At 50.8% G+C, this 25,169-nt stretch overlaps 1 protein-coding gene across 1 annotated transcript in view; it reads right to left on the bottom strand.

Moving 5' to 3' along the window:
* CACNG2 (calcium voltage-gated channel auxiliary subunit gamma 2) overlaps positions 1-25,169 on the bottom strand; it is a 118,465-nt gene that overhangs the window by 5,429 nt on the left and 87,867 nt on the right. Inside the window, exon 2 of the mRNA XM_021091537.1 lies at positions 12,800-12,883. Coding sequence (XP_020947196.1) covers positions 12,800-12,883 — 84 coding nt within the window. The remainder of the gene's footprint in view (positions 1-12,799; positions 12,884-25,169) is intronic.

The following is a 25,169-nucleotide window of genomic DNA, read 5'->3' as shown; positions in this document are numbered from 1 at the left end:
GTCGGATTCGTTAACCACTGCGCCCCGACGGGAACTCTTTTTTTTTTTTTTTTTTGTGCAATTCATTTCTGAGATGAGGGACTGCATCCCTAACCTGACCCCGCCCCAGCCCTGCCCCGCACAGGCGCACATGCCCACCTACCCGGATGCCCATCTTCATAAACACGTGGGGACGGTGAGAGCGCCTTGAAGACCCATCGCCCAAGGAATAGTACGGGTTAAGTGCCCACACTGTGTTGGGTCTGATGTACCTTATCATAGTCCTTATAACACCCCCGCCGGATGTATTTTTTGGCCTCAATTGGTAGATGAGAAAACTGCCTTTCTGAGGGGTGAAGTAATTCCCCCAAAGACACTTACGGAGTGAGTCAGGATTCAAGCCTAGATCAGCCCTGGACGCTCTCTCTGGGGCGTCCCGAGAGCCTGAGAAGCATCTTGCAGGGTCCAGAGATCTGAGTTCAGTCCCAGCTCTGCTACTCAGTTGCTGTGTGGCTAAGGCAGGTAGCTAGCTAGCCCTTTCTGGTTTTCACCATGTATAAAAGGAGCGTGGGGAGTTCCCATCGTGGCGCAGTGGTTAACGAATCCGACTAGGAACCATGAGGTTGCGGGTTCGATCTCTGCCCTTGCTCAGCGGGTGAACGATCTGGCGTTGCCGTGAGCTGTGGTGTAGGTTGCAGACGCGGCTCGGATCCCGAGTTGCTGTGGCTCTGGCGTAGGCCAGTGGCTACAGCTCGGATTAGACCCCTAGCCTGGGAACCTCCATATGCCGTGGGAGCGGCCCAAAAAATGGCAAAAAAAAGACGACAAAAAAAAAAAAAAAAAAAAAAAGGAGCATGGACTGTTAGACGACCTCTAATGGTTTTGCCCTCTCTATATGCATAAGATTTCTGACCAGCTGGAAAGGGAGACGCAGCATAAAGGGAGAGGGATTGGTGTGACTTCCAAGAGGCAGCAGCAACCATTCAGATGAGCGGGGCAGAGGAAGGGCTCTGGCTTTCTTCCTCCAAGCAAACAGGCTCTTCCTGCCCGCAGTTTGCTGCATTTGGAAGGTCAGGACTGCACTCTCAGAGCTCCTGCCTCACAGGCAGCCCTGGGCCTGGTGCTTCCTCGGCCCAGTTGGCCGAGGGAGCCTGGAGGTCCCAACTCCATCTTTCTGACCTCAGAGAAAAGAGCAGCGGCTGTGGGAGGGAGAAGGGATGCTGTGCGGTGCGTGCGTGTGTGCGTGCATACGTACGTGCGTGCGTACGTGCGTGCATCCTTGCGTCCATGGAGGCAACAAGATGGGAGAAGGAGAGGTGTGCCGAGTTGCAGCCAGCAGAGAGCAATGTGGCAAAAACCAGACCTCTTCACAAGGTACCCACGCAGCTTATGATATGGTAACAAGTGGGCAACCCCAACAGAAGCCTCCTGAGCCCAGCCCAGACACCAGCCTCCCTTGGAAGGGACCTCTTTGCCCAGAAAGGTGATGGGGAGCAGCCGCTAAACGCGCCAAGCCTAGGAAGGCTGAAGTCCGCGGGACCCCCATCCGGCTGGCAGGAAGCAGGTTTTGAGCAGGCAGGGGCCCCCTACACTGGAACAGTCTCTTGAAGGAGATCTCTCTGGCTGAACAAAGTCACAGACAAAATGGGGATTTTGGACTTAGTCACCCCTGGGTTCACATCCTGGCTTCATCACTTCCTAAGTGTGTGACCTTGGGCAAGGGTCTTCACCTCTCTGAGCCTCAGTTTCCCCATCCTGTAAAACAGGAAGGGTCATAGTAATATTCAGCTCGCAGGACCGTTATAAGCTTGGCTGCTCAAAGGGAAAACTCAGAAATAAATTCTTCAGAATCCACAAATGCAGATTCTCAGGCCCCATGCCCACAGAATTCAGCCGGACTGCATTAGCATCCACATTTTAGGAAGAATCCTCATAACAAGACTTGGACGTGTCAGAAAGTTGGAGCAGCACTTCTGCAAGGATTAAACTGGATCATATCTGGATGGTTTCTGATGCCAGGAGTATAGTAAAAGGTAGTATTTTTTTTTTTTTTTTTAAAGATTCTTGACAAGTCCAAACCTTATTGTTTGCTTATTTTTGTTTATTTATTTATGGCTTTTTAGGGCTGCACCTGTGGCACATTGAAGTTCCCAGACTAAGGGTGGAATTGGCGCTCTAGCTGCCAGCCTACACCACAGCCACAGCAACGCAGGATCTGAGCTGCGTCTGTGACCTACACTATAGCGGGGGGCAGTGCTGGATCTTTAACCCACTGAGTGGGGCCAGGGATTGAACCCTCATCCTTATGGATACTGGCCGGGTTCTTAACCTGCTGAGCCACGATGGGAACTCTGCGTTTCGTTCTTTCTAATGTCCTTTCCTTTCAGTGCAGACACCACTTTCCCATGAATTGTCCTGACTTCCCACTGAGGCTGGGATGGTCTTCAGGGCTAAAACCTATCCTGGGAAGCAGAAGTTCTCATGTTGCGTTTCACTGCACAAATATTATCGATCTCTTATGAGTAAGTGTATGGAACTACACAATACCTAGTAACATTGTGGGGTTCTTCCTGGGTGCCAGGCCCCATGCTAAGTGCTTTCCATGAATGAATGAACCTGTTTAAACTTCATGCCAACCCTGTGAAACCATGGGCCCTGGCTTCGAGGATTTTACAAATACCTAAAGCAGGCATTGGGCAACATTTTTGGTAAAGGGACATGTAGTCAGTGTTTCTGGCTTTGTTGGCCATATGGTCTCTGTTGCAACTACTCATGCCCTCATAGCATGTGAACAGCCATGGACAATATGTGAACAAATGAGTGTGGATGTGTTCCAATAAAACTTTATTTACAGAAACAGTTGGTGGGCCAGATTGGCCTGCCCTTTGCAATTTAGCCAAGAGCACAATACACTGTACTGGGGAGAAGCTGTCTGGTCCCAAGTGGGGAGATGCTTTGCCCTTGACTAGCTGTGAGTCCGGTGAATAAATATAGATGGAGTGGCTGTCACTGTGCCTGGTTCCAGGCTGGGCACAGAAGACAGGTGCCAGACCAGACCTGATCTGTGCCTTTATAGGACTCAGGAAGGAAGCACAGCACAGAGAAATGTGTCCTTATCTACCAGGATGAAGTGCTGTGCAAGAAAGGTCCTCATGTGGCACCAGGAAGGCAAGTGCCAGGCTAATGTCACCTATAGATGGCTAAGAGTCACTGAAGGCTTCCGTGTATGCTGGGATGTTCTAAGCACTGAACATGTGTGACCCATTCGTTCTCATTTACAGCTTCATGAAGTACTTTAATTACCCCCGTGACACAGAGTACTGAGGCAGTCTTTTGTTCAAGGCCACCCAGTGAGAAAGGGAGGATCTGGGTTTGTGAGCCCAGGGAGTCTGACTCTAGGCTCTGTGTGCCTGACCGCTGCACCCCCTTGCTTTGCCCCTCTCTGAGAATCCTTTGAACTCATATGGGCATCAAGGAAGGCTTCCCTTTGGGAGCAGTGTTGGCACGGAGATCACTGGATAGGAGAAGCTAATTGGCAGAATGGAGGTGGGGTATTCTAGGGAGAGGAAGCGACATGAGCAAGGGCTGGAGGGGGCATGCTCGTCTGGGGACCCAGGAGTGCTGGTTCACAGAGAGCTACTGAAGCAAATGAATTAGGAAGGGGTCCAGGATAGTGACAGGGCACCAGTGAGAAGCTGTTGCTGCTGACCAGGCAGATGATGGTGGTGCTTGGACCACGGAGGCTACAAAGGGTGTGGGCAGAGCTGGGTGGGTTTGGTGGAGGTTTGGATGTGGGTGGAGAAGAGGGTGGTGTAGAGGATAACTTCTGGGTCTCGGCTTTACTAGCTGGCTGGATAAGACCCCTTATGAGGGAGTTGCCGTCGTGGCGCAGTGGTTAACGAATCCAACTAGAAACCTGAGGTTGTGGGTTCGATCCCTGGCCTTGCTCAGTGGGTTAAGAATCTGGCGTTGCCATGAGCTGTGGTGTAGGTTGCAGACGCGGCTCGGATCCTGCATTGCTGTGGCTCTGACATAGGCCAGTGGCTGCAGCTCCGATTGGACCCCCTAGCCTGGGAACTTCCATATGCCGTGGGAAGTGGCCCTAGAAAAAGGCAAGAAGACAAAAAAAAAAAAAAAAAGACAAAAAAAAAGACCCCTTATGACATTGGGAGAGGATAAGCTTCAGGGGGTGAGGGGAGGGAAATCGAGGTTTGTCCTGGGACACTCGGAGTTTGAGGTGCTTTGGGGACACGCACCTGGAGTGTGGAGGGGCAGCTGGATGTGTGAGGTTGGGGCTGAAGCTGTGAATGAAAGGTCTCAGACACAGAGGTGACCAGAGTGGAGCTCGTGAACACAAGAGTAGGGGGGGTTGGCCTTGAGGCTCGGGGAGCCCCTCCGTTTAGTGACAGGCTTGGGAAGACCTGGGCCAATCTCATGGTGTCCCCGGTCCCTCACTTCTTTGTAAAATGGGGATGGAAATCTGGACTCTGTCTACCTCACAGGGTGGCAGTGATCAAACAGGAAGAAGAATGTGGAAGCTTTGGAAAATCCAGAACATTGGTAAACTGTGAACCATGCAGGTGACAGAAGTGAAGAGTGTCATAAGTGCCCAGGAGAGAAGGACATCTTGCTTTTTGGAGGGGGTGGCCTCAGCCATAAATTCCTCATTAACCCTCTTTTTGGCCAAATTCTGTAGAGACAAATTATCTCCCAATCCAGTGCCCTGTGGGCCTGGCACCTGGGGTGTTGTGCTGTGGAATCGCTCTTCACAGTGGGCACAACTGGAGGACGGGCAGGAGGCTGCAGGCAGAGGCCCTCCTTCCTCACTCTGCCTGGCAGGGGAGGAAGGGGGTGGGGTAGGGGTGAGGAGGCCTCGGCCTGGCACCCACTCTTTACATGGCCAGTCATGGGCCTGAGTGTGGGCCTTTCCTTCTCTGGGTCTGGGGTCTGCACCCTGATTGAGGCTGGACCAGGTAATCGCTAGGGTTCCACCCATCTGTAATGGCCCTGGGCCCCCCGGACCTCTGCTTGGGGACCATGAGGCTGGGCCAGCCAGGTGCCAGCCCTGCCTTGAATCTAAATAGTCATCATGTGCTCTCTTTGGCAGCATATATGTTAACACTGTAACGATAACAGAGTTCTGACTGGTCAGAATGGCCATCATTCGAAAGTCTACAGATGACAAAGGCTGGAGAGGGTGTGGAGAAAAGGGAACCTCCTGCACTCTTGGTGGGAATGTAAATTAGTACACCACTGTGGAAAACAGTGTGGAGGTATCTCAGAAAACTAAATATAGAACTACCATATGATCCAGCAATCCCACTCCTGGGCATATATTTGGGCCAAACTTTCCTTGAAAAAGATACATGCACCCATATGTTCATTGCAGCACTATTCACTGTAATAGCCAAGGCATAGAAGTAACCTGAGTGTCTGTTGACAGATGAATGGATTAAGAAGATGTGGTACATATACACAGTGGAATACTACTCAGCCATGAAAAGAATGAAATAATGCCATTTGCAGCAACATGGATAGAACTAGAGACTCTCATACTAAGTAAGTCAGAAAGAGAAAGACAAATACCATATGATGTCACTTATATCTGGAATCTAATATATGGCACAAAAGAACCTATCTATATATATACATATATATTTATATTTTGACCCTATCTATAGAAAAGAAACAAACTCATGGACCTGGAGAACAGACTTGTGGTTGCCAAGGGAGGAGGGGGAGGAAGTAGAATGGACTGGGCTCTGGGGGTCAGTTGATGCAAATTATGGCATGTGTAGTGGATAAGCAATGAGATCCTGCTGTATCTAGCCACTTGTGATGGAACGTGACAGAGGATAATGTGAGAAAAAGAATATATATATTATATATACACACACAAACATATATAAATAACTGGGTCACATTGCTGTACAGCAAAAATTGACAGAACATTGTAAATCAACTATGATAAAAAATTTTGAAAAAGAGTCATCAGTGATCACGTATATGGAGCTGGGGCTCCTTATTTCCTGGGCACGGAGTTAAGCTCTTTGTGCCTGTTACTCTGGAATGTGAGCTAACAGGATAGAATCGCAGATGTGCTGGGTTGGGAGGAGCATCTGGACTCTGGGGCATTTCTCCCCTTCTCCTCCTGCACTTGCACTGGCTGGACGGGGAGCCAGGGACCGTGAACAGGGATGGGGCTGCATCAGTGCATGTGAGAGGGAGGGTGACTGTGTGAGTGAGAGAGGGTGTGATGGGGGAAGGGAAGAGGAGAGAGGGAGACAAGGGGGAGGGAGAGGAGCAGAGAGGCGAGGGTGGGGAGTGAGGGCTCCTGATGTGGATAGCTTTGGGTCCACCATGCTCTCCCTACCCTGGCCATGTGGCCTCTGCACCTCACCTTTCTCATCTGTGTAATGGGGATGCCAACAGTCCCCACCTCTTAGGGTTGTTTTGAGATGAAGATAAGGTATAAAGTATGAGGCCAGGCACACACAGTCAAGAGTCCCATGAACATTTGAGATATATGTTGACACATGAAAGGAGTTTTGGAGCCCACTGAGCTTCCTTTGGGAGCCACCTGTGCAGGTGCTGGATGCTTTCCCACTTCCACATAGTCTCTGGGGTTGGTGATTGGCTGTGTGAGCTCAGGAGGGTGGGCCTTTGCACATCCCACTGGCTACGCTGCCTGCCCCCAGCCCCCAGTCTGCGTGGCCTCCTCTGCACGCCCAGCTCCCGGGGCTGCAATGAGGGGTGATGAGTCAATGCCTCTGCAGCAATTAGAACAGTGCCTGGTAGCTACGAGCACCAGGAAATGTTCGTTCTCACCCAGCAGAGAGGATTATTGCTGTTTCTCATGGGCCTGGGGTTCCCTCGACTGGTGTTTATTAAAGTGCAGGTCGCGAAGTCAGCGTGGCGGTGGCGGCATCCAGCTCTTAAATAAATGAACCAGGACAGAACAGAAACTGTCTCCGTGGGCAGAGGGCACGCAGGGGAGGCGCTGTTTGTGAAGCGCTTGCTCTGGTTGCCTGGATGTGAGTATAGGGTTGTGGCTTGGATGTCCCCGAGCTGCAGGATGTGAGCCCAGCGGTTTAGCCACACCTACCACGATGGCCTCTCATCACAGTTTTGCTAGAAGAGGCTGCAGAGCTGAGGCAGTGGACAGGAGTGCTCAGCCCCAATAACGTTCTGGGAGGCAGGTGGCGTCCCAGAAAGTGTACTGGGCTGTGATAAATTGTTTTCCCTTCTCCGAGCCTCAGTTTTTTTCCTCACCAGTAAAATGGGAGGGTGAAGCTGGGGGTGTCTGCCGCTAGCGTTTCAGGAGCTGGAAGGCTGCTTCCCTGAACTTCGAAATTAAACTCCAGTGGGAGGTGGTGGACTTCCTTCCCTGTTCCCCTGGGACAGTTGAGGAGCCTTAACAAAGCACCACCCTAACTCTTTTTCTCCTTGTTATTCTTAGAGCCCCCTGGGGAACTGGTATTCATTGAGGCCCAGAGAAGTTGAGTAACTGATCCAAGGCCACAGAGCAGAGATTAATCTTGAATTCAGGACCTTTCACTCCAAATCCCAAGCCCAGACCTTGACATCTGGTCTCCCCCACACCTCCCACACCAGGTTCCTAGGAACCCCCTCAGGGCCTGGTGGGACCAGCAGAGGGAGCTGGAAAAGGGGGTTCTCTGAGCCTGGGAAGAGTGGCTTTGGCTCAGCTTGAGACCCTACTTCCACCTCTGTCCTCATTCCTGGAAGAGGTTGAACAGCCAGGCAGCTTTAGGGAGGGTGGTTCCTTGTTTATTCACGCGACAAACATCTCCTGGGCCTGAACTAGGGGCAGGCCCTGTGCTGGGCAGGGTGGGGCATGGGTGGGAGCAGACTTTCTGTTTGCAGCTTCTCCTCTTGGGGTCCTTCCTACTGTGTGCTTTTCCAGTAGGAAAAAAGAATCCGCAATAGAAATCATGACAAGGTGGTCACTTCCCTGTGACCCAGCCTCCTGGACGTTCCTGACCTCAGAGAAGGGCAGCCCTGTCCCCTGTCTTCCAGCCAGGACTCCCAGATGTCACCCTGAGTCCTCTCTTTGTCTCGCCCCCCCACCCTCCACCCCATGCAGACTGTCAATAAATCATGCCCGCTCCAGAGCCCAGCCCCTTATCATCCATCTCCTCCACTTCCACTCTGGCCTGAGCACCTGCATTTCCCACCTGGATTATGGCCGTCCTCTCCTACTGGTCTTGCTCCTGCTGAAGCCTTGGAGTCAGTTCTCCAGTAGAAGTGGCGTGATGCTGTTAGCATAGACCACAGCCTCTCTCTGCTCAGCACCTCCCCATGGTCCCATCGCAGAGTAAAGCCAAGGCTCGCCAATCCTGGCCTGGCCTCCCGCCCACTGCTTACACGCTCTGCCTAACTGCCTGGCCTCCTGGCTGCCCCCGAGCATGCTGGCCTCAGACTCTTTGCAATGGCTGTTCCTTCTGCCCCGAATGCTCTTCCTAGGACCTCTGCAGGATCAGACACATCCCCTGACTGCCTTCAGGTCTCTGCTCAAATGTTACCTCCCCAGTGAGGACCTCTTGGAACTCTCTACTAATTCTTGGCACTCCTACTCTCTCTTCCCTAATCCTTTGTACTTTTCACTGTGTAACACACACAGCGAGGACGGCGGAGGCCTCCTGAGTGCTTCCTATGCTCTGGGCTGGAGTGAAGGGCTGTCTTAGCCTGACTCTCTGGAGCCTCATTACACCCCTGGGAAGGTGTCAATGAACATGGTCCCCGTCTGGAGACCTCTGAGGCCTGGGAAGTTAATTAAGTGGCAGAGCAGGCTCTGAACCCAGCCAGTGTGGGCTAAAGCCCACCGCTATGTTCTCCTGCCTCCTATGGTGGCCAAGTCCCTAAATCGCCCCATGGATAACCTCCGCATTGGCCCTCCCTGCCTTGGCTGCTTCCACCTCCTTACAAGCAGCCCCTGTCTCCCTTCCAGGTATCCGGGGAGTTAAGCGCGTGCATTCATTCATTCGTTCATTTGTCTCATCAGATATTAATTGGGTAACTTCCTACTGCCTGGTTCTCCAAGAAGTGCTGGTCTTGTCTGAGGCTTAGCCTGCTGGCCTGAGAGTAGAACCCCACCTTCTCTGCCAGCCCAGGAGATGAACTCTGCACTCTTGGCTAGCCATGCCTTTCTTGCATTCTCCTTCCTCCCTCTCTGCCTCAGATCCTCCATCCAGCTGGCGGGTCAAGGATGGCAGCGGTTACCCAGGCCCCTCCTCTGCCTGGCTTCTAAGTCTTGGAGTCTGGGGACTTGGTTCCTGCATCTCTTCTCTCTCTGCGTCTCTCCCTTGGTGCTTTCATCAAGTCGCACAGGTGTAAATATCATTCCCATGCTGACAGCCTCAGACTCCTATCTCGGACCCTGCCCTGTGAGTCCCAGATGGCAGGATACCTCCCCAGGGGGCCTGTGGGCCTCTCTAACTTAATGTGGCCAATACTGAGCTTCCATCCTTTCCAGACCAACCTGCTCCCTCCATGGGTGCAAACCTTGGGGTCATCCTCCGTTCCTTCCTCTCCCTGAAAGCGCCCAGGCAGCCTTTCAGAAAATCCTGTAGGCAGTTTCTTGGGCATATTTTCAGACTCTGAACCCTTGCCACCTCCTTCACTGCTACCACCTTGGTTCAAGCTGCCCTCATCTCTTGCCTGAGTTATTGTAACAGGCTCTTTGTTTTTTTCCTTGTCTCTTCCACCGGACTGTAACTTTCACGAAGGCACTGACTTTCTTTCTTTCTTTTTTAAATTAGTGAATTTTATTACATTTATAGTTGTACAATGATCATCACAACCCAACTTTATAGCATTTCTATTCCAAACCCCCAGCACATTCCTCCACCTCCCAACCTGTCTCATTTGGAAACCATAAGTTTTTCAGGTACTGACTTTCTGTGTTTTGTTCATCCTTGGCTCCCTGTACCATCAACAGTGCCCTGTATGTCCTGAGTGGTGGTGTGTGTCTCCTGAGTGAGTGAATAAATGAATGAATGAATGCTTCTAGTTCCCGTGTCTCTGCTTTGGTGTCACATTCTCACCTGGGAAAACTTCAGGAGTAATTACCTCCAGTCTAGGCTAGGGGCCAGGCTCCCTCAGCATCCCACGATTCCTTCTATCCCTGCTTGAGGCAGCTACAGTTACGTTCGCGGTCTGCCCACCCACACGGTGGGTGTGCTGTAGGTTTAACAGACCCAAACCGGAAGCGAACTCAGGCCACGCCCACCCAGATGCAGCTCCGCCTACCTCCCTGGGCCAAAGACTCGCCTCTCTCCAGGAGAAGTTCCGCCCACCTCCCTGGGGTCCAGCTTTGCCTACCTCACTGGGGCAGGGGTCCTTCTAGAAGAATGATCTTTGTCTTCCTGCTAATCTAACCAACCAGGTTAGGGCTTAATAGAGAATGAAAGGAATTCACATCTTCCAACTTTAAAAAATTACTTTTGTTGTCTAGTCTCAGACTAGCATCTTACAGGTTATGGGTCAGCAACCTCTGCCAGCTGAGGCCGGCTGCTTGTTTTTGTACATGAAGTTAACTTTCACTGGAGCTAGGCAGTCACACTCATTTGCTTCCATATTTGCTTTTGTGCTTCCAAATCAGAGTTGAGCAGTTGAAACAGCGACTCTATGGCCCACAAAGCCTGGAATATTTACTATCTCTCCCTCTACAGAAAAAGTTTGCCAATCTCTGTTATAGATGCTCAAAAATATTGGATTAAGTCAATGCAAGTCAGATCCTTGGAATCCTACATCGTTAATGCACATTCCTGTCTTCTGTCCAGAGGCACCAGGATGAACCACCCTAAGCAATTCTCTCTTTAAAATTAGGGAAATGGAGGTATAGAAGAGGCAGGAATAGCCACCGAAGAAGCCTGTACCTTTCTTTTATTTAGCAAACAGCATTTATTGAGCACCTACTATATTCCAGGAGCTGTTCTAGGCAGAGCAATGAATGAGACAAAGGTCCCACCTCTAGCACTTGGCATCCAGCTGATAAAGTGTTACACCCTTGAGGTCCTCAGCCGTCCTGACTCACGGCCCTACACCCCTGCCCTCGCCCCCACACCTGCACATCTCTGCAGGGCCCTTCCTCCCTAGCCCAGCTGTTTCTCTGAGGGTCCTCCCACCAGGATGTGCTCTACCTGCAGCCACAGACTCTTGTCTCTTTCATTCATCTGGATCTCCCGGCACTGAGCACAGCCTCCAGCATACAGATGGTGCTCAATCTGCCTTTATGCCACCGCCAGGCTCCTTTGAGAGCCTGAGACCCAGTAACAGGGAAGATGACCAAACAACCCTTTAGGAATTCCAGCTACGGGCAGCGTCTTGCAGGAATTCATAAAGAAAAAGGATGAGGCTTGTATGGTAATTCTCCTCCTTAAAAAAAAAAAAATTATAAATGACGTGTTGTCCCCTTCTCTTCCCAGCCGCTTGGCTGCCTTCGTGTTCCACAGGCTTTGCAATGAAACCCAGATTCCAGGCTGACCTGACCTGAAAGTTGGGTTTGATGCAGGGAGTAATTATCAAAAGCGACAGGGGTGATCTGTATAATAAAATGCCTCCTACATTTTCCATAAAAGTGATCTGAGGGTGACACTAACCACTGCCGTGGGGGATGGAAGGGAGGCTTATGGCCCGGAAGGGCACCCGGGAGCAGAAGTGGGGAATGGAGGGGAATGCCCGTGGGAGGAGAGCAAACCCCCTCGGAAAGTGCTGCCTGAGAGTCTTGAGTGGAGCTTTCCGCCACTTCTGCTGTGGTGGCTTTGCTGTCCCAGGCATCAAGGACCCTCAGCTCCTCTCCTGGAAATCCTTTCCTGGGGAAACATTTTACCTTGTTAGTTTTTGCTGATTCTTGAGAGATTTTCTTGGGGCCTCAAAATACTTTCTCCTGATAATATGTCTCAGGTGGGTTTAAGATCACAGCTCTTACACCAGGATTTGACTTTGACTTGACGTGGGGGCGGGGGAAGGTAACGGTCTCACTGCTTGTTTCAGTGGATGTTCCCGTCTGGCACTGCCTGATGAGTTTCTTCATCGGGTTATTCGAGAAATGTCACAGACAGAGAAAACTGACTTGTGGGTTTCCAAGGGGGAGGGGGAAAGGAGTGGGATGGGCTGGGAGTTTTGGGTTAATAGATGCAAACTATTACAATTAGAATGGATAAACAATGGGGTCCTACTGTACAGCAGAGGGAAATATGTTCAGTCTTTTGGTATAGGACATGATGGAAGATAGTATGAGAAAAAGAATATATATATATATATATATATATATATATATGTGACTGGGTCACTTTGCTGTACAGCAGAAATTAGTACAACATTGTAAATAAACTATAGTTTAACTTAAAAAAAGAGAATATTTACTGAGTGCTTTTTATGTGCCAGGCACTGGGCTGAGATATGTAGAGTTCTATCAGAGTCCTAGCAGAGTTGGCAGGACTGTGGGGGAGATGGTTGCTCAAATAGAAAAGGACCCCACAGCATGATAAAGGTGTGTGCTCTGGGAACCCTTGCAGGGGTATGGAGGACTTCTTGGAGGAGGTGATGTTTCAGCTGAAACCTGGCAGAAGAGTAGGAACTTGCCAGACAAAGAGAGGAGGGAAGGGCTTTGTAGGTAGAAGGAACAGCATGCATGAAGGTTTGCCTACTGGGCAGGAGGGAAGGGGGGAGGTTGAGCTTTTTCCTGCCCTCTGTGGTGACAGGGACCTCTAGGTAGTCCTGGCCTTTGGCTCTCAAAGAATGGTAGGGCAGGACCCACAACCAGGAAGGAGATTTTAAAAAAATTGCATGCACTCACGGAGGAAATATTCTGCTGTGTCAGCTTCGTAATCTGCATCCTCTGGGAAGTGATCGATTTGCTTGCAGAGACCTTTGAAGTTCCCTGGAAAACAGGGGGAGAAAGTGCTGTGAGACATCCTAGTCTCCAGCGCCCCAGCGCCCACCGGCCTCTTCCTGACCTCTCGCTCTTCTGGAGCTGGCTCAGCCCTTTCCCTCACCACCCCCACCCCCGAAAGAAGGTATCACTTTGTGTGTTTGGACATCTGCCCGGTGAATCAAAACACACACCCCCGTGGTGCTGCGGAGAGGATCTAAAGCTTAAGACTTCAAAACCCGGCCTTCCGTCTCTGCATCGAGGCTTCTGAGGATTAGCTGAAGCTTGGCGGGCGGTAGGGGTTTGATTCGGGCCTGGGGACTGTCACGGAGGAGGCTGGGGAATGTCTGTGCACCTGCCTCTGTGCCCCAGCTCGGCTGGGAGTCACCTCGCGATGTTTCACACGGGAGAAAGCAGATCACTTTCCAAAGAGGCCAGCCCCCGGGCGGGCGGAGGCCTGCGAACATTCCCACGGCTTTTCAGATGAGCTTGCAAAGCATTTTCCTGTCTGCATTTGCATGGACTTCACCATTCGGCGTCCCTGAAAGTTCTGAGATACCCCTAGTGTTGAGCCCCTGCTGGCGGCTGGGCCCTCTGCCAGGCTCTTGGACTACCCCTCAGCCTGTGAGCAGGGTATCAGCATCTCCATTTTACAGATGAAGAAACTGAGGCTCAGGGAGGATAAAAGACTGAATAAGTGCTCCTGGCCAGGAAATGATGGAATCAAGGCTCAAACAAAGGCCTTTTGGTTCTAAATATTTTCTTGGTGGTTACTGAGAAGGTGAGAGCAGGATGACAACCCCTAGCCCAGTGGTCAGCGGGCTCCCAGCAGCGATCACTAAGTGAATGAGTGAACTATTGAATGCAATTCACAAAAACTCAGGCGGAGACTAGAATTTGCAACCCTGGCCACCAAATTCCCCAAGGCCAGCATCGGCCCACGATGTTGGCTAACTTTCTCGGAATGACCAACGACTCCCAAGGCTGGAGGGTAGGACACCAGTGGGTGAGGGAGGGGCAGGTTCTGCAGCTGGACCCCCCTGGGTCTGTCTCAGCTTTCTGGAGATGCCTCACTTTCCTGCTGGGAAAGCGGGGGATCGCAGGAATTCCTCCTTCACGGATTGTCTTGGAGATGACACGAGCTGACACATATAAAGTGTTCCCAGCACTGCCTGGGATGTGAGTAAATGTGGCGGGGGCCGTTGATGTGAGAGCAGAGAGAAATGAGCCTTGACTGCATTTAGCCATGGACATTCAGGATTTTTCTGCAAAAGTAGCTGATCTGACCTCGTGAATGCCATCCTCAACTTGTGTTAGCAATTTATTTTCTTATAAGACTCTGAGCCTTTGTAGCCCACAGAGTAGGGTTTTTAAAAAAAATGTACTATAGATATTATTTAGGAATTTTAAGGCATTATTTCACACACCTGTATATACCATATACAGCTGTATGTATAGATTACAGATGTGCTTACATAAGTATTTTAGGTATTTCTAGCTATTATAATATATAATATATATTAATTATAATATACTTTGATAATCGTATTATTTTATATAGAATATCTGCTAGATTATCTATACAAAATAGAATATATAATTATGTATTGATTATATATAATATTGTATATAGGTAACCCTATACTACATATGACAGAGAAGATTGCTGACCTTCACTCTCCAACGCCCCGCTTCACTGTCTCTGTACCAAATTCACTTCCTTTCCCAACTTCTGCAAGAAAACCAATTTCCCAGAGCATATCCGGGCTTTGGGTGGCTTCGCTGAAGCTTCGTAGGATCCAAAGGGCACAGCGCTTTGCTCAAAATGCTCCAATAGGGCAGGCCTCTTCTCTGCCTACCTGCCCCTCATGTTGCTCTCTCTCTGCTCCTCTGTTGTCCTGAGACCTGCCCACTCTGCTCTCAGCATCTTGCTGCATTACCAGGGGCCCTCTGCTTCCCCCCCAGCAGCTTATTCCCCATCCAGCCGCACACTCTTCCTTCTGGAGAAGAGTCTTCTTTGCACTCGCTGATAAAATATCCTCCTCATTGTTACATTACAAATCAGTGTATTTGCAAAGCACTTTGCAAAGCACTTTCGTTTTCTCTGAATTCAGTCTGACAAATATTTCGTCAGCACCACCTCTGTGCCAGGCATCTTTACAAGGAATCCGTGCAGAGGCAAGGTGTGGAGGGCAGCCCTGACTGCCCAGAGGCTCCTAACAAATTGGGGCCAGTGCTCAATTCCCAACCAAGGCTCGTGGGTGGTGTTCCCACGTCTCTCTTTGAAGGGCCCCATGCTTTGGGCTGGTGGTCCACGCCTGCACCTGCTCCCCAAGTAGCCTGGCTGTTCCGCTGCCTCAGCCCATGCCCCGGTCATCCTTGGACTGTGGGTCCTGGCATGGTGCCTAGCACAGGAGAAGCGCTCCAGAGATGCTTGTTGAGAGGCTGTGCAGAATCATCAGCAGCCGAGACCTCTCCTGTGAGGTCCAGACCTGGGTATTCATCTGCCTATTTGATGTCTCTTGGCGGATGTTTTAAAAGCACCGTACACTCAGCAAGTCTGAACCGGAACTCCTGATCTGTCCCTCAAGCCTAGTCTTCTGGAGGCACCAACTAGGTCAGCCAGTGCCTCTGCATCGCTCCCTCCTGCAAGCCTGAGCTCAGCCATCAACACCAACCTCTCTTCTTCCCTGCAGGCTCCATCCATCATGACATCCTGTCTGTATTAGCTCTCAGTATCTCTCACACTCATCTATTTCTTTCCAACAACAGCAACACCCACCATCAGGCCACCCTCCTTGCTTCCCTGGATGGCAGTAGCCTCCCCACTGGTCATCTTGTACCCACTGTTATCTGTCTCTACTGAGTAATCGTAGTGAGCCTTTGAAAATGCAAATCTGTTCAAGCCACCTCTAGCTTAAAACCCTCAGCAGCTTCCCAGTGCTCTTAGGGAAGAATCTCAAAATCTTTAACGGGGCCTGGCCCCAGCTTCTCTCTGGTCACCTCCCTCTCTGTGTACGTGCCCCTTCTCTCCATGCTTGCTCCTACCACAGGGCCTTCGCACATGCTGGACTAGCTTCCTGGGCCCCCATCGTATCCTTTGTCATCCCTCCCCCAACCTCCCTTTGTCCTCCTGCGCATGCTAGTGGGGTGTCCGCACTGCGTTAAGACAGGAGTGATGCTGGTGGGAATGTCCTACAGAGAGGAAAGAACTGACAACCCGGGGAGGGGCTGGAGCAATGCAGGAGCAACGTGAGAAGGGATGAGGTCTGGGGTGCCAATGCAAGTCTGGCCTTCCACGGGTGATGGTGTGTCCACTGCCCTGGGAGGAAAGGGGGCCTCGGTGGATGCAGATGCAGGGGATGGGTGGAGAGTGAGAGCCTGGGAAACTCCTCTTCTGGTTGCTTCTATTTTCTTGGCGATATGGGAAGCAGGACCGTCAATGGAGAGTGAGGAAAGGAGAAAAGATTGGAGGTTTGAGGAAAGAGGAAGGAAGTGAAATTTTTCTCCATGGGAGTAGGAGAGGGAACGGTTCAGGCTTGAGATGTGAAGACTGTGTGTTGGTGGCCAGAAGGTCCCTTCTGAGATTCTGTGCTTTTCACATTTAGGGTGTGGCTGCAATCTAGCTGGAGGATGGGGGTCTGTGACATGAATGCAAGTAGGGGAGCGGGGGAAATGGAGTGATTATGAAGATGAATCAGACTCTTGACTGGCAAAGGGGACAGTGAAAAGGTGGGGGATCCATGTATCGGACGTGTAAGGCGAGGGTCAAGGAGCTGTTGGGGGGATGGTGGGGAGACACTCAGGGGCATGGGAGTTAGAGAACCGAGGCAAAAGACGGACCTTGTGGAGGGGGCATGGTTATCAGTGGTGTCAGGGGCAAGGATAAGACGGTGAACTTGGTGGCTCAGGCCAGGTGGAGGTAGGGAGGCATTCTAAGTGTTGAGCAAAACTCATGCAGGTGAATATACAAGACAAAACGACTTTACTTTTATAGATAAGACAAACCTAAATGTTCCCTTTTATTTCCTATACACATCAAGTGTATATTCTAAATCTGCTTACTAAGTGAAGTGTTGAAGTGCAAATGATTCATCAAATTATTCTAATAAGCTCCAAATCAGTGGTTGGTTTTTAGAAATTATTGGTGTGATCTTTTGATGATGAGGCTCTTACAAGCAAAATGATGGCCCTGTCTGAACCGCGATTTGACACGGGGCACCACACCAGATGCTTCCAGCCCTTCCTGGTTAGAGTAAGACTCCTCCTGTCTCCACGATACAGGGTTTTCTCCCAAACCTGTCGGTTGGAGGACTTTCGCGGAGAAATAGCCCTCTGTCCTCACAAGCACCAGTGCTGGGGGTGGAGGTTGGGGGCGGGGGTGGTGAGAAGGATGGAAACCTCAGAGGCAGTGCTCTCACAGGCAGTGGGGTGAGCACAGCCTGGTCCTGCTGCTCAGGGCTCTATGAAAGTTCTGGTGTGCTTGGGTCCTGCTGCACCCCCTGCAGAGCTGGCTGTGCCTGGGCTCCCCATAGAGATGCAGGGCCTAAGGCACAGAGCTCACCCCTCCACCCATCCTTAGGGGGCAGGAAAGGTCATGGGGCCTCAGTCACAGCCACCCCCTTCTCTGCGTGTCACAACCTTGGAGCCACTGCTGCCCAGGGTGAGGCTGCTGAGCAAGGGCCAAAGTCAGGTACTGGGAGGACTGTTCACCTGCTTGTGAAAACTCCCAGAGGGGCAGTGCTAGGGAAAGAGGCAGCACCAGTGGTGAGCTTCTCAAGGAATGGGTGGGGGAGGCCTGGGTGGGGGGTGTTGAAGAATGAGGGGGGCAAAGGGGGAGGGGGGATTTTGGGGTAGAGAAGGCCGGGATGAGTTTCAGGGAGAAAGGATTTTAGGGACGAGGCCAGGAGATGGGAGGGTCCCACCACCCCCAGGCTCCCGTGTGGGGGATGGCAAGGGTGCTGTCCTCAGAGGAGGGCAGGTTCCATCAGAGCAAGGAGACAGGAGGTTGAGAACAGGGAGGATTTTGCTGACATCAGGACAAAATTCCAGAAAGCCCAGGGCAGGAGTTGGGGATCTTGTGGGTCAGATTAGGGGAGGAAAAGAACCCTGAGGGACAAATGGCTAGTAGTGAGAAAAGACCCAGATAAACGGGGTCCCAGGCTATGGCGGGATTAGTCCTAAGTGTATCTGAGGTTGATGGTGATGGGTGAGGCTGTGAGGGTCAGCTGGAAGTGTAAGGAGTCTCCAGGAGCACTTGGGGCTCAGTGGCCCTGCACTCAGTCTGACTCACGTGGTGCTGAGGCTCATGAAGCAGTGGTGCTACCAGTGGACCCCATCACCTTTGGAGGAATTTAAATTTGGTAGGACATCCGTGTCAACAGTCATCACTACTGACAGTGAAGAGTAGTGTCATCTTGTTTTCCTGATACCAGCCTAGAGTTCTGCTGTATTTCTTTTTGATTAGTGGTCATCAAGCCCAGGGACTGATAGAGCTTCAGGCATAGATGGATCTAGGTGCTCAAAAAAATCTGATGTCTCTCACCATCTCTGTTGGGCTTTCCTTTCAGTTGGCTTCCTTCTTAGGTAGGCTCTGTCTCCCCAGGGCAGAGACTAAGGCTGACTTAAGTATCTGCCTGGCCCTGGGGTGATGGAGGCAAACCTGATCTGACCCTTGCCCTTTAGGGGCTCACAGTCTGGGGAAAAATACAGAAAGCACAGAATTTACTAGAATGTAATGTCTCACATCCTATATTGGAGGGGTGTGCTTATGGGAGCGTAGTTGTTCAGCTAATGTTTCTGTAGCACCGACTGTATGTCCTGCTCTGTACAGTTTGCTGAGGACAGAGGAAAAAAAGATATTGTCTATGGGAGACAGAGAATGGATGCAGTGGGGGTGCAGAGTGTGTGTTGTGACAAAGCAGGGAGTGTCTGGGAGGACAGAGGGCTGCAGATCCAGGGGTGTAAGTGTGTGGGTGTGACCTGGGGCTCTTGACTTGGAAGGTGGAGGATTAGCCGGGTGAAGCAGGTAGGAGTGTGTGTGTGTGTGTGTGTGTGTGTGTGTGTGTGTGTTGGGGTGTGCTGAGGAAGTGGTGGAGGGTGGGAAGTTCTAAGAAGAGGCACCAGCAAAAGCAAAGTCAGGCAAGTGCTGCGGACTCAGGAGTGAGCAGGAAGGCCCTCTGGGGCAGAGTTGGGGGGAACAGGGAAGCCTGGAGGCCATGGTGTGCTGGAGCTGCCTTGCCCCAGCTCACAGGAGCTGATTGTTAGGGTCTCTTTCAATCTCAAACGAGTCGCTTGAAATCAGCCACAGTGGGAGTATTTGCACCACAGCAATTGGCAGTCAGCAAACACTACAGATCAAGGTCCCCCTTTCCCTCCCAGAGAACCAGTCATTAAACATTTATCAGGGAGTTCCTGTCGGGGCTCAGCAGAAACGAACCTGACTAGTGTGAGGATGTAGGTTTGATCCCTGTCCTCGCTCAGCGGGTTAAGGGTCTGGTGTTGCCGTGAGCTGTGGTGTAGGTTTTGGATGAGGCTTGGATCTGGTGTTGCTGTGGCTATGGTTTAGGCGGGCAGCTGCAGCTCTGATTGGACCCCTAGCCTGGGAACTTCCATATGACACGGGTGACCCTAAAAAGCAAAAAACCAAACCAAACCAAACCAAACCAGTATCAGCACATCACAGGATGAAGAGCAATCCCGTGGGAGGGGTCGGCTGGCGCAAAGACATCTTTGTAAGATTGGAGGTTTACAAAAAGGTTGGTCCCATTGAGAGGGTTGGATGGGTGAAGGTGAGGGCAGGAGATGGCTGGGGAGGGGGCAGGGGCCAGGTCCCGCAGGGTCTTGTGGTCCAGGCTAAACTGAGGAGGGGGCATCTCTCGGCACTGGCTTTGAGCTTTTGGAGGATGAGGATGTAGGGAGATCAAGAAAGGATTATTCTGCTAAGGGGCCCAACGACCTTGAAATCTCTGCTGGACTCCCACCCAGAAGGGTCAAAGGTGCCGGTGCTGTACCAACCCCACCTTGAGCCCAGGGACTTCAGGCCAAGCCGAGGCGGAAAGGCCAAGGAATTTACTGCTCTGCCGCCGGGAATTTACCGCTTCAGCCTGAAAATTTCAGCTTGCAGGTATTAAGTAGTTTAAAAGGAGGTTTCATCAGCTTTGTAAAAAGCACATTAATATCTCGCAACACCAACTGCTGTCTCATTTCTTTGAGATACAATAAGCTCTTCATAAACCTGGTCATTAAGGGTTGAACAGGCGCTGTTTTATTTTCCACATATTCATGAGAGGCTGAAAGAGCAGCTCGGGAGCCCGGACGGCTTGCAGAGGGAGCCGGCTGCTGCATGGGGAGGAGGTTGTCTAAGTAATTTTTTAAGTGAAGCAAATGAAGGGTTTGGTGGGAGCTGCTTTCGCTGTTTAAAGCCCTTTCTGCTCCTGGCTTTTTGCTTTGCTGGCAGGGCCCTCCCTGAGGGCAGGGATTAAGGAGGCCCTGGGGCGAGGTGGGGGTGGGGATGCAGGGGGCTGAGGCCTGGCTGGTTCCCAGGAATTCCAGCCTCCAAAGAGCCCTGGCACCAGCTGATGCTGGAGGGTTTGAAACAACAGCCTCTGTGGTTGCCCAGGAGTTCCCTCAATTCCCATTCATTTGTTCATTCATTCATTCATTGAATTGTTTCAAATGTCTGCTCTATGCCAGGTCCTGTGCAGGCGGTGGATGGGGTTAGAACGGGGTAAGAAATCTGTTATGCCTGCCTTCCTTCCCCGAGTCTGCCCCATCTTGTGCCCCAAGCTCTCACCTTGGGCACAGCATCGAGGGTGAGCATCACTCACACAACCTCCAGGAGTACCCTGTCCCGATTCTTGTCACTCTTGTCCCAAGTGCTGCTTCTTCAGGTCTTTCCATGTGATGTGGGGAGGAGACTGGACCCAGGCTCAGTTCAGCTTCTAAGCCTGGCTCTGCTGGTTATTAGCTGTGTGGCCCTGAGCAAGTCGTGTGACCTCTCTGGGCCAGTTTCCTCAGCTGTAAAATGGGGATTTTAATCCCTGCCCCCGGGGGTGATTCTGAGGATACCAGATAACAGAAGTGAAGGCCCCGAGTGCAGTTCCCAACACAGAGCAGGCGCTCAACGAGTGTGGTCCTTTCTTTTTTTTCTTCTTCAAATGATGTCTCTTTTAGGAAGCTGTTCTTGATTGCCTGCAGTTGGACTCTTTCCCTCCTCTATGTCCCTATGAAGTGCTTCTATTTAATTTAATTTAATTAATTACGTTTTTTTAATGGCCACACCTGCAGCATATGGAAGTTTCTGGGCTAGGGGTTGAATCTGAGCTGCAGCCACAGCCACAGCAATGCCAAATCTGAGCTGCATTTTCAACCTATACCACAGCTTGTGGCAACCCTGGGTCCTTAACCCACTGAGGGAGGCCAGGGATCAAACCTGCATCGTCATGGAGACAACGTCTGGCCCTTAACCTGCTGAGCCACAATGAGAACTCCCCCTATGAAGTGCTTCTAGATTTCACTGGGCATGGGACTCAGTGGGGCATCATGTTGGGCCAGATTTTTTTTTTTTTTTTTTTTTGTCTTTTTGCCATTTCTTGGGCTGCTCCCGCAGCATATGGAGATTCCCAGGCTAGGGGTCCAATCGGAGCTGCAGCCACTGGCCTATGCCAGAGCCACAGCAACACGGGGTCCGAGCTGCATCTGCATCCTACACCACAGCTCACGGCAACGCTGGATCCCCAGCCCACTGAGCAAGGGCAGGGATCGAACCCGCAACCTCATGGTTCCTAGTCGGATTCACAAACCACTGAGCCACGACGGGAACTCCGCAGATTCTGACTCAGTGGGTCTGGGTGGGGACCTGAGACTGCATTTCTCACAAGTTCCTAGGTGATGCCAATCTGCAGGGTCCCTGGTAGACCACACTTTGGGTTGGTTTTTGAGTACCTTTTTTTTTTTTTTTTTTTTTTTTTTTGCTTTTTAGGGCTGCACCCACAGCATATGGAGGTTCCCAGCCTAGGGGTTGAATCGGAGCTACAGCTGCCAGCCTGCTCCACAGCCACTGTAACAACACCAGGTTCGACCCGCATCTGCAACCTACTCCACAGCTCACGGCAATGCCAGCTCCTTAACCCACTGATCCAGGCCAGGGATCAAACTTGCAACCTCATGGTTCCTAGTCAGATTCGTTTCTGCTGCGCCCTGACGTGAACTCCATATTTGGTGTTCTGGTGTCATTGGAAACACATAGCTGCAAATCTGTAAGCTCTTCAAGGGCAGAATTTCTTCTAGTTCCCTGAACATACCCTATTTCCCTCGATTCTGAGATGCTCACATGCACATTTCAATGAAATTGGTATGTGTCTTATAATTGATGGGTTCATTTACTGCAGTGTGTCTCTTTTCTCCCGAAAAATCATTATTACATTGATGGTGTGTCTTATAATTAACGATAATGGCTACAGGACAAATGTTTATTGAACAAATGGACAAATAAACAAATGAATCAGTGTGTGTGGGGCGGGGCAGGGAGTAGTCTCTACATTTACATTCTCCTGAACAGGATATCAACTATTAGAATCCCTGGGGCCCCAGAATCGTTTGTACTTCTCTGATTTAAAGCCTATTTGACAGCATCCAAATATGTGTATAACTCCAAACCCAGCAATTTCTCTTAGAAATTTGCCTTGGGAAACCCTTGCATGTAGGCATGATGAGATGTGTATGAGAATGTTCTTCGCAGCAATGGTTGAAACAGCAAAACACTGGGAATGACTCACATTTCTATTGGCAGACGAATGATAATGCCTTGGAGTATATTGATGTGATGGGGTATATAACACAGCAGTGAAAGCGAGGAGATCATAGCTGTAAACTATAAAGTCAAGCACAGAATTTAAGAGGGTGTTGACCTGAGATGGGGAAAGGCAGGAGTGGGAGTGGCAGGAAGGGCTTCCATGCACCCAGGGGCTTCATTTCTTAGCCTGGTGGTCCACATACAGGTCCTCATTTTACTGTTATTCTCTGTGCCCCGCTGTGGCTGAGCCCGTTGGCTGCCTCCTGATGTCCTAGTCTCTCCATCTTCCCACGTTTTGCCTGGAAATATGGCTTCTCAGAATATAGACTTTGGTTCTCAGTCTCTCTTGTGGCCAGAGGTGGCCACGTGACCAAGTTCTGCCCAATGGGATGGAAGCGGAAGTGGAGGGAGTGACTCCCGAGGCACGTCCTTCCAGGGGTGGCACGTACCCTTCTCGGCCCTTTCCTCTGAGCACGTGGCATATGGAACTCCACTTGCCATTGCCATCTTGGACCATGACAGAGCCCTGAGGGTGGAGAGCTGTGTGGTGGTGGCGTGAGATAAAGGCATCTGGGCGGTGCCACCCTGGAGTGTCTCACCCAGACATCGTTATCTTCGGAGTCAGGGGATGAGAGAGAAGTCAACTGTCTTTTTACTTTTAGTTAAAAAAGAACAACCCTTGTTGCCAAACCTAATCCTAATAAATGCAACTATGCATGTTAAAATATGTATGTGTTTAATATTAAACATTTTAAAGAGGGCAATTCATTGAATCCCCAGGGCTTGCCTATAGCAGGTGTTAAGTATGTACAGAATAACTGCATGAATGAGGGAATTGAAAGGTGTCTCCGTGTTCCTCACAACCCCTTTGTTCAGGATAAACTTCGCTCTGGTTCAGTACCAGCTGTGACTGCGACTGAGGGAAGGGGTGGGCGGAGGCATTGCTGAGAATGAGCATGCTGAGGCCCCAGGGAGTAAATCAGCCTTATACGAGGGAGCCAGGGAGGAGGTGCACCACGGTGGGTTTGATCTCAGACAGGAAGAATGAATGGATCCCAGTGAAGATGAGGGGAGTGGGATCGTTGGTGCTTAGAGAATGGGGACCAGGGCTCTGGGTGCCCCGGGCAGAGGTGTGCTTATTGGCTGGCGGATTGATAAGGGCCTGATCTCACCAAGACTGAGAACTTGGAAGGATCTGGGTTCTGAATTTTGAGAGCCCCTTCATCAGAGCCTTGCAGCTCTGTTCCCCCCACCCCGTAGTGCTGACACGGGAGCAGGCTCCCGGGGACAGGAAAACCTTAGACCCACAAGCACCACAGTGTAATTGAAAGCCTTTTCCTGGTGAGTCAACCTAAAACATCCTCTATAAAGTAGGCCTGTAGGTTTGGGTGTTGTCATGGGCTGTGAAGGAGACTTCTCCCTGTACAATTCTATTCGTTCAACTCTTCTTGCTAGGGAGGCAGTGGAGTTCAGTGGTTAGCCCTGGAGTCTGGAGGCTATAACATCCCAGTTATACCCCTGAACCTCTCTGAACCTCAGTCTCCTCATCTGTAGAATGGGGAGACTGTAGACCTATCTCCTAAGACTATGAGAGTCATATAAAGCACTGCATTGAGAGGGTGCAGCAGAGTGCCTGGCACCCAGTGGGTGCTTGGTAAATATTAGGTGAGACTGCCTGGGCCGCATGCCGGGGGCACAGATGGCTCACACACAGTCCTTGCTCTCTCCATAAGTTCGCAGACTAATCAGACATGCACCAATGTCAAGTTTGCTCCTGGGTGAAGGCAGGCACAGAGAGCAAGGGAATCTGACAGGCATAGATCTTATAGAACAGGACTATTCAAATGACTCTGTCTACCCCAGGAGTCCCAGGAGTGGGTGGATAATGAATAAATACTGTCATGTGTCAACAGTTCTAAATTCATCTCGAGAGGCTTGTAGCGGCGTAGTGGAAAGAGGGCTGGGCTGCTTAGCGAGAGCTAGCATTAGAACCGTCTTTCGGCCACTCGTTATCCACGTGATCTTGGGCAAGTCAGACATGTTGGGAGTCATTCAGTATCTCAGCTGGTCCTTAAATTTTTACTGAGAGCCCATTAGCTATGGTGGCTGAGCTGGGCATTGGGGCAGAGGGGGGCTCAGATGTCCCGTCCCCAAGAACGGAGTCTAGGAAGCACCAAGACTAATGATCAACTTATGTGACCCAGAGTGAAATTGATGGCAAGGGCAGGCGTGGTCATGGTTGGCCTCTTAGAGAAGTTGCTCTGAACTAGGCAGTGGGCTAAGCACTTAACATTTAATAAAAACAACAATAACCCCTTTTATTATTTTCTCCACTTTAAAGGTGTGGAAATAGAGGCACAGAGAAATGAAGATATGCAATGAAGGACTCACAGTGTGAGTGAGTGAGCCTGGATTTGACCCCAGGGAGCAGGGTTCTAGTGACCACTAGGTGATGCTGTTACAGCAGAGCACAGGAGACTGGAGGGTGGGCAGAAGGGT

Source organism: Sus scrofa, chromosome 5 (genome assembly GCF_000003025.6).
Source record: "Sus scrofa isolate TJ Tabasco breed Duroc chromosome 5, Sscrofa11.1, whole genome shotgun sequence".
Taxonomy (NCBI): Eukaryota; Metazoa; Chordata; class Mammalia; order Artiodactyla; family Suidae; genus Sus; species Sus scrofa.
This window is presented reverse-complemented; position numbering and strand designations above follow the sequence as displayed.